The 13,519-nt window shown below is 39.0% G+C and overlaps 1 protein-coding gene across 5 annotated transcripts in view; it reads right to left on the bottom strand.

The window, feature by feature from the left end:
* CDKAL1 (CDKAL1 threonylcarbamoyladenosine tRNA methylthiotransferase) overlaps positions 1-13,519 on the bottom strand; it is a 232,859-nt gene that overhangs the window by 134,161 nt on the left and 85,179 nt on the right. For all 5 annotated transcript variants that reach the window (XR_014566201.1, XR_014566202.1, XM_083746947.1 and 2 more), the window contains one exon: positions 9,000-9,120. Coding sequence is in view for 3 of the 5 variants with exons in the window: in XM_083746947.1 (XP_083603073.1) it covers positions 9,000-9,120 (121 nt within the window). In the remaining 2 variants the exon portion in view is untranslated. The remainder of the gene's footprint in view (positions 1-8,999; positions 9,121-13,519) is intronic.

Consider the following 13,519-nt stretch of genomic DNA (forward strand, 5'->3'; position numbering starts at 1 on the left):
GCTCTGGCACACTACTCTAATGGTACCGTGTCAAAATGCCCTCTCTAACCTCCTTTCAACATAACTTAAAATTAAACTTTTTTTTTGCAGGCTTTCAGTGTTTAATTCTGCTACTGCCTCAATTCTGAGTTTTAGCCTTAATTATATACAAATAATATGTGTGTTTTAAATGATTGTTTTGTTTTGCATTGTACATTATGTGTATCAAAAGCTGTTCATGGTAGGATTCTAAAATAATAGGATATAACCAATAATTATATTCAGCAGCACGGTCTAACAATTTTAAAAGTAAAATAGTTCAAAGCATTTTAAATTTGTACATTTACTCTGCCAACTATGCATTCTCACAAAAAATTATCTCCAAAACGTAGGCCATTTGACACCAAACAGTCTTTCCATGCAAGAGCCACAGCACCAGCCTGCCTTCTTCTGCAGGGGGCGGAACCAGTCATGGTACCATTACTGCAGCTGCCTTTCTGAGAGTACAAGACTCCCAAGCCTCAGTTCCCAGTCTCATATCACACTGTGAATTCTTCAAAGAAGAGTAAAGGACCATTCTGGACTGCAGCCCGATACAAGTTTAACCAACCTTAATTTTTAGGCCTACTGAAATCAATTATCTAAAAACATCGAACCTTTCTTGTGACCTCTGCACTTTTCTTTATATGACATGACTGATTAGGACACTACGTAGAAAAGGTGAATATTAATATTTTCTCTTTACTATTCAAACACACTAACCTCCATTCCTTCACTTTAGAAAATAGTTAACCCATACCACAATGTTCTCCATATTTATTTTGATAACTTGTTTTGTCAATAGCTATTTCTATAGTCACATAGGGCCATAAGAAGTTCACGTGTCATCTTGTTGTCAAACGTCTAGTTGAAAATACAAATAGTGCTTGGGCACAATTGACAAAGAATTGTACAATAGAATCATGTGATTTTAAACAGGTTCATCCAATTGAATGAGTCCTGGTTTATTAAACCTATAGTGAATATTGAATTCACACCTCTGATTGAAACTTATTTATATCTAGTGTAAACCTGCATCTGTTTTTCTATTTTCCTAATGCTGGTTCTTTTCTCTCTTTTGCCATGGTTTAGGACTTAAGCTAAATCAATAAAAATATCAGGGAGAGGAATGGTTATTTACCCTCAAACCATGGGAAATAGTACAGTGAATCAAGCACAATCTAGTTTGCAGAAAGTACGCCAACAAATGAGGATAGTTTATCAAAGAAAAAAGAAAAACAGATTGGCAGAAGCTGGGAAAAGCAGATGACTAAGCAACCTCTTTTGTAAACATACTCCCAGCTGTACTTTCAGCCTAATAGGAACTCAAGTTGTTGAGCAACAAGTTACCTTGCTTCAAGGTAACTAAGGCTTTAAAATGAGTATATAAACACACATGACTCACACACAAACCCCAAAACACAAGCATACTAAACGTTTATCTCTTAAAAACAAGAGAGACACCAAGTCTCGTTCCGGGCTGCTATATAAAGAGATCATGGGACTGCCAAACATTTGCTGAGAATTTAAAACTGAATTAATAGATGTGGTGAGTGGCACATTCCTGCTTGACCTTTGCATAAACTGCTCTTTAATTCCCTCCCCCCCCCCACTCCATCTACAAATTGCCTTTACACAAAAACAAAAAGGAGAAGGAAAGAAAAAGAGAAGACTTCAACTTATTTTGGGACACTTGAGTTCCAAGGGCCTACATGCATTCACCACAACATACATAGGCTCCATATACATTATCCCCATCCTTGAAGTAATAAAAGACACCTATTTGGAGTGTACAAGCTTAGGATCGTGCACAAACAGAATTTCCAATGTGCAGAGACTGAGTGTGATGAGTGGAAGGGACTGGGAGATACACCCAGTAGAAGAGACTCTCACAAGAGGTGATGGACTCTCCTTCCTTGGAGGCTTTTAAACAGAGGTTGGATGGCCATCTGTCATATATGATCTAGTTGAAATTTCTGCATTGAAGAGGATTGGACTAGATGACCTTCGGGGCCCCTTCCAAATCTACAATTCTGTGATTGTACAATTCTATGACTTATCTGCAGAAGGCTATGGGGGAATAGCACTAACTCAAATCAGACTGCTTAAGCATAATGATATGCCATCAGATGACCCAACAACAACAACAACAAAATGCAGCCCAATTAATTACAGGACAGAAATGGATGAACATCAGCTGAGCCAAAGGACAGGAAATGTCAAGTCTTGGTGCTCTAGAAAATGGGACCATCTGTTTTTAAGCACACAGAAGCCTTGATGTTTTCAAATGTAAGACTAGAAACCTACTATTTAGATTCCTATTCTGCATGATTCTAAGAGTGAAAATAAGAGAAGTTGACATTCCTAGAATGTCTGCTAAGTCAATCTTTCCTGTTACAAATGAAGACATGGACAACAGCCACACAGATACTTCTAAGGACTGGTAAATGTGCAATACTGGGGGTTGCTTAATCTATGTTTTTAACCTCTGCTTAAAAGTATAACTAAAAAGAAATTTCTTCTCATTCTTTCTTCCTACTTACTAAGAGTAGAGAGAGAAAGAGCTAACAAGTAGACAAAAAACAATGCTACTCCCCTTTAAAAAGTGGAGAGGAAGGAAAATACCTCTTGGGCTTTATAGCAGGAAATGCACTGGGCCTTTGTTCCAAGAGAAAAAGTGACATTACACAACACCTTTGAATAAACTACTCTTGGCTTGGCTCAATAAAAATGCAATCTGAAGCAGTTTGAAGCCAATCTGCAACCAACATGGCATAAAGATTTGGTCACATATTTTGTAAGTCACAGCCAAAAAGAGATGACTACATTTCTTTAAAATATATGATGTCAGCCACTTAGATTAGAAAAATAATGGGACAGACTGTGATCTGTGAAACTGTCTTTCCATTCTGTTATTGTTAACTATCTGATACCATGAATATTTGATATACTCCAGCTGGTGCTCTTGCATGCTTCAGGCCTGGCAACAGATACTTCAACAAGTTACAGTTAGACAGGAACGATGGCTTCTGCATTTAAGATCGTTTAGTTATCCTTAAATAATTCAAAAGCAGGAAATCACAAAACAATTTTTACTTCACAGAAATATACCATATCCTAAAATGCATAGTTTTGACATTTCACCGATATCTGTCCTACATCTAAATTATGTTTTTCAGGTGCCTTTTTGTTGCAGTTAATGCAAAAACTGTACTTTAGAAATGAGTGGGTGGGGAGAGAAAAAACGATGCATATTAATAATCAAAAATACAGGTTTTCAGCTGCCTAGCTGCTCAAGAACCAAAGAATTTTGACTAGCTATCCATCCCTACAAGAATTAGCTTCTATTACCAAGCAATTTGAAATATAGATTCAGTCTTGCAGCCAATTATCTTATTGGAGCAGTAATAAACTTTGGCTCTCATACTTGGCATTTTCTGAAGGGAGTAGAGATTTCTACAAAAAAATAAGAGACCCCCACAAACAGGAAATGATCTTTTACCAAAACTCTGTATTAATATTAGAATTCTTACTCCTGTATGATAAAATGTGGTTACACAAATTAGCCACTCAAAAGGCGAGGTCCCCCCCCTTTTAATATTATAATGAGAAAAGTATTTCTGCTCACATGATTACAATGCCATTTCTATGGTATCAAGGGGTCTGGTTTGTTAAACAAAACAACATTCAAAATTACTTTCATCATAAAAAATTCAGTCAGGTGCAGAGTCTGAATGCAGAGTGCTAAAGAAGGTAATCAACAGAAATTATTTTTACGAGAACCAAAAGAGTAATTAGCCTTTGCTTAAAGTGAGCTGTCAGCACTTGCTTCAGTACTTTTCTATTTCTTGCTAACAAAGAGGATCTTCTACTGGGAAAATAAAGGCCAATTATAATGAAGCATTTTACGTCAGCAGGCAAATTTCATCTATGAGTGCCATTCTGAGTATGAAATTCCTCTGACTTACAAACAAGATTTAGGAATCATAGGTCAAAATTATATTCTCAGAAAGACTTAACACAAAATAGATATGTAAATTCTTAAGTCTGCAGCCCTGTGTACACTGACACAACAGTGTCTCCAATAAATGCAATAAGATTTACTTCTAAATGTGAAACAGATCCAGTTGCAAAGCTATTGACAATAACGTTCCTTTGAGATACTGAGTAGATGCTTAAAATATTGCATTTATATGCAATTTTTGAGACTACAGTGAATTAAAAATGCTCACTGAGAGTTTTAGCTAACATAGGTTGCAACGAAAAATAGGCCATTGATTAGTGCTTTGGCTATCCCCCAAAGGGTGTGTGCGCATGAGCATGCATGTGCTGGGGAGTGCGCACCCAGCACATACCATTGTGCTGAAAAATGGGTTGCAGGACTAGACAAGTAGCCATTAAGTTACCTTGATTCCATAAATATTCATAGCTGGAATGACAAGTAATTTAGCTAAGTTCTGTATTTGGAAAGTCCCTCCTGTTGGCCATTACAGTGAAACATGAGGTGTAGAAGGTTGTGCAACAGCTTCACAGAGACTGAAATATCCGCAAGAAAACTGTGGAGACAAAGCATTATCAATGACAACTTGCCATGCCTTCTCTCTGCCTTACACTCTGCTACATCTGGCAAAGCAGCAACTTAACCAAGGTAAAATAAGCTGGGGTAACTTGCAATGAGAGCACAGCAAGACACAGGTTATGAAGCTGCATTCAGTTGTGAGCTCAACCTGAAATATTCACGGACCATTGCAGCAGATCGTGGAATTAGGCAATTATGTTTATTCATGTAAGAACACTGCTGCAATAAGGAAATTAGCAGACCCTTAACCACTCCCTTGTAATAAAAGTATGCTGCCTGTGATCGGTAACCACTTAGAGGTGGCCAGGTGGCCAGGTACCACACGTGAACACATTCTCCCCATTCTGGAAGATGACAGCATGCAGATGCAAGCACGCACTGCAATTTCCACAGATGGAAACACAACAGAGGCAGCCACTGGTAAACTCTTCCTCTCTCCTGGCTGAAGAGATGATCACATGGCAGGGGACAGAGGGATCAGAGCATGAGGATAGTTGAATGGCTCCCAATACTTATCTGCAATGCTGCCCAATCAGTATCTGCTTGCACATTTCACAGTGCACATGTACTCCAGCATCCCAGGGGAAGAACCCTCTACCCTGTTGTGTATTTAAAAACCACTGTGCTAAGGGCCAAAATGGATATGCTGAGGGAGAGCTGTGATCAGGATCTCTAGTCCCTACCCTCCATTTCCTTCTTTTTATAACTAGTTAACAATCCTACTCAAGCAGCTTCAGGGGGAAGTAGTGTTGAAACTTTTCATTCCGCACCAATTCCCTTGATCTATATCACCCTCTCCAAAAACTACTGGGGAGAAACCAGAAAACCCCGCTTCTGTGGGGGGTCATTGTTTTGGTTTCTTATTACGCTATGCATTTTTATGTTTTTATATTGTAAACTGCCCTGTGATCTTCCGATGAAAGGCAATATAGACATTTAATTAATAATAACTGCTGCAAACTGTGGCTGCCAGAATATATTGGCCAGTGAAGTGGTACTACAGTGGTACCTCCGGTTACGGATGGGATCCGTTCCAGAGCTCCAGTCGGATCCTGAGGTTTTCGCAACTGGAGGTGCCTGTTCTGTGCATGCATAAAGCGGGAGAGCCCTTCTGCGCATGGCAAAACCCAGAAAAATACTTCCGGGTTTGTCATATGCGTATCCCAAAGGATACGTAACCAGTAGAGGCACCACTGTATACCAATACTGGTCGCCTATTAACTTCTGGGCCTAGGGTGCTCATCGATATAGACCGAAATAGCTAGGATTGCCTCTCCTTATATAATTCAGCCCATGTCTTAAGAGCTCTTCTCCACAGTCCACTGCTGGGTGAGACTGTTAACCAGTTAAGACAGTTCCATATAATATTGCTTATCTTAGGAAATGTATGTGTCCTAAGAATATACTAATATGGAATCACAGTTCAGAAAAGATACATGGACCATTATTATAATTCTATAATATCCAAGTCCTTCAGGGCAGAGGGAGCCAACACAGTGCCCTCCAGATGTCTGGGACTAGAACTTGCAACACCACTAACCTTTGTAGTGTGTGTGTGTGTGTGTGTGTGTGTGTGTGTGTGTGTAATTGCTGGGGCTTTTTTAAGATATGCAATTTGTGTGTTTGTGTGTGTGTTTATTGTGAAATCACCTTGAGATGCTTCATAGGAAGCAATATCAATATCATCATCATCATCATGATCATGGTGGCTCCTAGTCATGTTGGCTATGCTCTACACTTTGCCCCCAGAATTGGAGGCAATATGCTTCTGACTACCAATTGCTGGAAACTGCAGGTGGTGAGAGCGCTCTTTGCTTAGTCTCTGCTTGCATGTTTCCCATGGGCATCTGGCTGGCTACTATGAGATGGATTAGATGAGCCACTGGTCTGATCCAGCAGGCTCCTCTTATGTTCTGAAGGGCTGATGTTAAGAAAAAGCAAAGGGCGAACTATTTCAGTGCAACCCTACCCAGTGGATAATTCTAAAGGGGATGCAACTAACAGGCACAGTAGCAGGTCTAGGAGCACATTCCTTATGTAAGATGCCGCTGGAACGATGCTGGATTAAGATAAACTTTGAGCTACAAAAACTGCACATGTTGGCTGCTCTTACCCCTTGGGGCAAGTGTGGGAATATCAAACTAAACATATAAATGCATAAATCTAAAGATCAATGTTCTTTATAACAGCTCAAACATACTCAGTGATGTAGAACTTCATAAATAAAACAAAGAAAATAATGTTAAAGTACTTAGATTAACAAAGCTGTGGTTACATATTTGGACAAGTAATTGGAAAAATACTGTGTGTCAGAGATCCCATTTAAATAGTTTAATTAAGAAATAGTATCTTTGATGTATTCCAGTACCACTAATACATGTGCATGCATGTGTTTGTACACATACCTTTAGACAAAAATAAAAAAAGATTTTGCAATTATTTCTATGGTAAACAATTATTTTTTTCCTCTCTCGTCTTCTAACTTTTAAGCACAAGTTGTTTTGTTTCATATGAAGAAATGTCAAAACTTTTTATATCCTTTTTGCTCTCAGTCAGATGGATCCAAATCACCTATTACTGGCTTCTCCATTTAGCTTTCTCATTTTTAATTACTCTTTGAATACTGTGAAATAATGTGCATGATTACATTATGGTTCAGTTCACAAGTAATGCTAAACCAAGCTATGGCTTAGTGTGAACATGAGAGCCCCTGGACAGGATATTGTGTCTGTTTTCCTCCTTTGGTCTTGCTGATTCTGCACTGCTATGAGTTCAGTCAATGTATATTATGCTCTAGGAGGCTTAGTTTGGTCCAAATTGAGTAAACACTTCCAGAGTTAGCACTAAATACTTCTGGTAAATGAGCCACCACAGCCGCTGGAGGGCTGTGAAATTTGTGCCCCAGGCTTTTTAGTCTACACCTGTGCTATCTGAAACCAAAAGGACACATCAGTTGACTGATGTGATTTTTTTCTCAGCTCTCCTACCCCACTATCTAAAGGAGAAGGCAGAAAGAGGGGCAGTGCTGGGGAAAGCAAAGTTACTGTGAGGGGAAATCGATGGACCAAGAGAGGAAAAACTCATGGAAGAGGACTGTTTTCTGGGCAAGGGAGCCGCAGTTCCAGAGAGAACGAAAGGCAAGAAGGGAGGGGGGAAAGCAATGAATATGGGGAAATTGGACTGGTGGAGAGAGAGGAGGAGGAGAGTTTGTGTGTTACTGCTGTGTTAGCAACCAGGGATGACCCAGGCAAGAGAGATAGTGTTCTGTTTTTAATTAGACCAGCTGCTTGCCTAATAAGAGATACACCACAAAAACAATGACATTTGCAGCTCAGTCTTCTTTTACATAAATAACTGATTCTGCAGGACTTAGTTCCCATGGTGCAGACTTTGGAGTAGATAACACTATCCTGTAACCTCAATTCCCCTTAGCTGACTAGTACAAGCTTTTGAGAAATAATTAAAAAGAGTGTTAGAAACTCAGATATATAAGCTAGGCACAAATGGGTCCTTAAAACAAGGTTACAGTCGCCAAAAGGGAATGTTTAGTTGTCATTTTTGGGCATGACGGCTTTAAAGTCTTATTTTTCAAATGATGGACTGACTGTGATTGATTCTCAGATAAACATCTAGCTAGTACAGATGACAACCTTGAACTAGGTTAAGAGCTTTGAGAACTTGAAAAGTCATTTGATCCAGGGACAGACTATATATTCCGACCTCTTTTTCTTAATGGTGACTGCTCCTGCTCAGGCTGCACAGAAAAAGCAAATTTGATCCAGAAATTCATTCCAATTGTGCAGATAAAACATAACTGATGGAATTCTACAGTGAAAACAGTCCAGATCCTATGATCCTCAGCCATGTACTTTCAGATGGTAGAGATGTCAGGCATCATTCTGGCACCCAGGCATCACCCAAAATAAGAGCCAAAGCCCAAGCATATTAAAAAGGCAATGTCCTCAAAAGTGCTATTCGATTTCAGGAGAGCTTTCCAACAGTATCTTGTGGGTCCTGAGGGGGAAAGTAGCCCCATGGTGGTTCCTCTAACCACAAAACGGACATGGAAATTGGCTGTATAAAAGCTGGTATAGGAAGAGTTAGTCATCATACAAAAGAGATCTATCACAACACAAAATTATGTTTTCAGGAAAGATTAGAAATAGCAGACACTACAGTTTAAGCAAACACGCACACCCCTTCAATTTTTATAACTGTGAAATATAAGTAAATAATTAGGTAACTTGTCTTAAAGTATTAATGCTACTGAATATCATGGGAAATTTCACTGTTTTGTTCTTTATGGTACGACCTGAGGCAGCTCTGCATTAAGAATGGACAAAAATGAAATTGAATTTCTAGGCAGTATTGAATATTTTATGTCAGTTTGAATGATGCTTACCCTGTATTGATGGAAATTATTTCTATCAGTGGGTTCTTTCTAATCTTTGGCAAATCCAATCGCGCTCCCCCCAACCGTTTTCCATTATCCTTTTTCTGACCCAGCAATCTCACAGAGTGACCTTCAAATAAAGGGGGAAAATGGTACCATTATACATAAAACTCATTTGTTTTAATATATTCTACTCAAATATTTTGCATTTTGTTAAACAAAAATAGACCCAGGAGTCTTCTGGTAACCAACAACTTACCAAGTAAAGGAAAAGCCAACATTAAAATTTGTTGTTGTTGTTGTTGTTGTTATTAAGCTTAGCTCCTTTCATTATATCTTGTTCAGCTATTTGACAAAAGCAAGTCAATCCATTTTAAAAGCCAAATTCCCAAGAAACAGCATTTTGATTATAATTACTGTAAAAATATTACTATTGAGTTTAAGGGTGTTGTTGTTCCCTTTTGAACAGTATTAGACCACAAACCCAAAGTTCCAGGCAGTATGATTGAACTGATGAGTGTCAGCTTGAGCAAGAATTTCCATTAAGTTCTCACAAAGTAATGCAAAAAGATTCGGATGAAGGAACATTTTCACAATTCAGCCCAGCTTGTTGTGCTTCTCACGTATAATACTACTGACATGTGAGCACTTTATTGGAATTTATGGCTCCATCTGTAGCTTAACTGAGCTCATTCAGAAGCAACTGCATATTGACTTCAAAATATTCAAACACAAATATTCAGAAAGCTCCTTTTCCATAATTCTAGACACATTGTTTCAGGTCACCCAAATCAAAGTGAATGCTTTGGGGGGGGGGGGGGTAGCTTTGCAAAAAACTGAGTTACAATTTCTAATTAAACGTTATTTAAAGAGAGAGAGTGTGTGTGTGTGTGTATGATTTCCAATAATGGATTGGAATTGGCACCTACCATGGTAGTAATAATAATAATCATCATCATAATCTTATTTCAAATGTAAATGTAAATAATCAAGATTAAAAAGTCCAACCAATCTGAGTAAAGCTCTCTGCGGACAAACTCCAGCTCCCTTAGCCTAAAGTAAGATGAGCACCGACTGGACTTAATCAGCCAGGGGCCCTTTTCCTTTACCCTTTTTTACATACAGTCAAACCTTTATTTCATGTTGGCATAGCAAGTGCTAACTTCATTTCATCCATCATATCTCCCACTGGATAGCTCAGTTGGTTAGAGTGCGGTGCTGATAATACCAAGGTTGCAGGTTTGATCCCTGTAAGGGACAGCTGCATATTCCTGCATTGCTGCGGGGTGGATTAGATGATGCTCAGGTTCCCTTCCAACTCTGATTCTATGATCAGTAAGACCACAGTCCAGAATCACCTGAGTGTACCACTGTGCCTGAACATGCGGCACCTTCCCCCCTTCCTTCATGGCATGTTTTAATGAAATGGAGGAGTCTCCAATTCACCATTGTTTCCATTTCATCTGAACCATGAAACTATGGTTGTTACCATCTGTGGAACAACTGTGGGACTGAAACCATCCTTTGAAGTTAGTTTACGATCCTGGTTTGTTCCAAAGTTGGTAAGCATAATTTCCCTGTGCAGATAAAAACAAACTTGGAGACTTCAGCACTGCCACAAATGGAGGAGGGGAAGGGCCCGCATACACAGGAAAAAGACTCATACATAACTAAGCTTATTAATATGATCATCCATGCCCAGCCATTCAGTCAGTCATTTAAATTTAAAATGTGACTTGTTTCTTTTGAAGTAGGAAAGGCTGAGGAGGCAAAATCATACTGGCCCTTTATATTGAAAGTTACAGAAACATTATTTTAAAAACCATTTATTCATTCGCAGGTTTTCCCAAGGCAGTAGAAATGGCCTTAAGTTACATATGCAAACAAGCAACATTACTAATTACTAATTAGGGGTCTGTACTGACCGCAAAACTCAATTTGTACTGTAATTTGGTCTGAACTGATCTGGAAGCAATCCAGTTTTGCTAAGGGTCAGCAGCCAAATCCCAATTTGCAAAAGTTAAGTGTTAAACTTCCCCATTCACTATTATGGGCAAATTAAAATGAAACATTACAGCATTTTCTCCTTATTGACAAAACTGGATGAAATTTGCAGACACAGTCACTTCTAACATATCAGAAACAAATTGTCACAGTATTTTTATTTTATGTGATGATTTTTATCTACCCACTCCAATGGCAAATGAATTGCCTGTAATTTTAATTTTTGGGGGTATGGTAGCCACACCTGAGGAGATGAATCCTGCCAAGTTTCAAAAGGATAAATGAGGTGATTTTCCTACATAGTTTGGAGGCTGTGAGGGGGAAAACAGTATACATGAGAGATTTTCCTTGTTAAGGAACCTTCCAAAATACTGATAAATAGGACCAGGAATTTTCCTACTATGTATATTTAACATTGATTTGGGGAAGGGGGTATTTAAAGGGTTTCGCTACCTGCTCTGTGGTTTTAATGGGCAATAATTTTATTATAAAAATAACACAGGGCTGCCTCTGGGAAAAGAGTCCACAAAATTTCAAAATGATGATAACAGAATCTTAGGGACTTAAAATTTAAATAGAGCTTTAGGTTTTTGTACGGCTCAACTAAGGTCAAAGCTGATTTGAAAGGAGTGGGTATGTGGGACAGAAGCAGAAGGATATGAAAGTCCAGCATTTTCCAAGCAAGCACTACTAGAAGAACTAGCAAAACTAGCAAAGAACATTGTGACTGGAGAGCCCTGGTAAAATCATTCCCTCTTTTTAGAAGACAGATCTCTCAGTCTCTAAAGAACTTTCCCTTCACCACCTTTCCTCATCCTGTTATTTTCCTTATAAAATGATAAAATGAGGGAGAAATGTCTCATTTTTTGAAGGCACACTGTCTGCAGCACTTTTGAAACAACTGATTCTTCCAGTTGTCCCAAACTGTTTTGGAGGTCCCTGCTTCAACTTTGGGCACGTCAGAAAGATCCCACTTCACCCTGGACAAGTTTTAAATCTGACTGAAGTGGCCCACTTTGGTTCAAGATACATATGAATCTGTTCTATGCTCCTACTGCTTATAATGCAACTGTGCAGAGGTTGTTCGGGGTGGCAAATTGTTTTCACCAAGCTGTTCCTGCCAGCAATCACCATTAAAAAAAAAAATACAACACTCTACTGCTAAAATTACTGGAAGTGAACACTGGAAGAACTGCATGGCTAGCTCTTTTATGCGACCAGGTTGCTCCACAAAGCAACTGCCACCTAACTTGCCTTATAAAGGGCCACACCACCATTGTTTACATTTGTGAGTCAAGACAAATGTAATAGTATCATGGCAGTAGCGCACTGAAATCTTCCACTATGTACCAAAAATATCAATTGGCATGCCAGCCTTTTCAGAGTTGTCAAGTAAAACTTTTAGTCAAAAATTCAGTTTAATTAAGAGGTAAAACACCATTTTATGTTAAGAGTATTACACCTATCATAGATGTCAAAAAGTTCAATAGCATCTAGAAAAGGCCTGTTATTTTCATACCAGCAAATGCCAAGAATTCCATTATAACCTACTGTGATTTCAGTAATACATGGACTCTGCTAATAGCATTCACTCAATTATTCATTTCCACTGTATCACACTAATAACAGCAATATCGCCAACTGATGAGACAATTATTTGCCCATACTTTTGTTCGTTAAGTATTCTTGGATTTAACAATATGCATACTGCTTTAAAATTCAGGTAAATTAAATCCAGCTAGACATCAAAAAGAGCTTTCTGACAGTAAGAGCTGTCAGATAATGGAAAAGACTCCATTGGAAGGTGGTGAACTCTGCTTCATTGGAGGTTTTTAAGCAGAGGTTGGGTGGCCATCAGTCATGAATGCATTAGTTGAAATGCTGCAGTGAAGGGGTTGGACCAGATGAACCTCAGAGTCCCTTCCAACTTTACAATGGTGTGATTCTATAAGCTCTGTGCTTACCTATATCTGTGCTGGATTGTGGCCTGTGGGAATGCGAGTTAAAGGAAATATAAGAACGCCTAGTTCAGTCCATTTCAATACAGTGGGTTGGATCCAGACGTTGGCAAGCTTAGTCTAGACACACTGAAAGCTGACAGGGCTTAATGATTATTCCTGTTGATTTGAGTCTACTATTAAACCTGACTAAAGGTACAATCCTAACCCCCTGATGGTGATGGCTGTGGGCATTAGGATAACATGTAGGCCCAAAGCTGTGCCCTGAAAGCTGCTACCAGCTTTTCTGCTATGCTAACACACAGAAAACCCTAATCTATGAGATCCAAAGCTCCAGGGATTCGTCAAGGGGCACAGTTCCTGTCTCCTTCCTTGTGGCTGGCAGGACTCAGCATAACATTACATGCATTAGAGTCTCTACCGCTCTGCACTTCCCCAGATCCTATTAGGATTGCTCTGCATGTTTGGATCCAGTTCAGAGTTGGACTGGTTAATTAATGATATTTTGAAGAGTTTTAGGGGCATGGCCTACTGGAAGCCTAGTAGAGGCAGAAATTCCATGCTGCA

This window comes from Podarcis gaigeae (genome assembly GCF_964106915.1).
Source record: "Podarcis gaigeae genome assembly, chromosome: 7".
Taxonomy (NCBI): Eukaryota; Metazoa; Chordata; class Lepidosauria; order Squamata; family Lacertidae; genus Podarcis; species Podarcis gaigeae.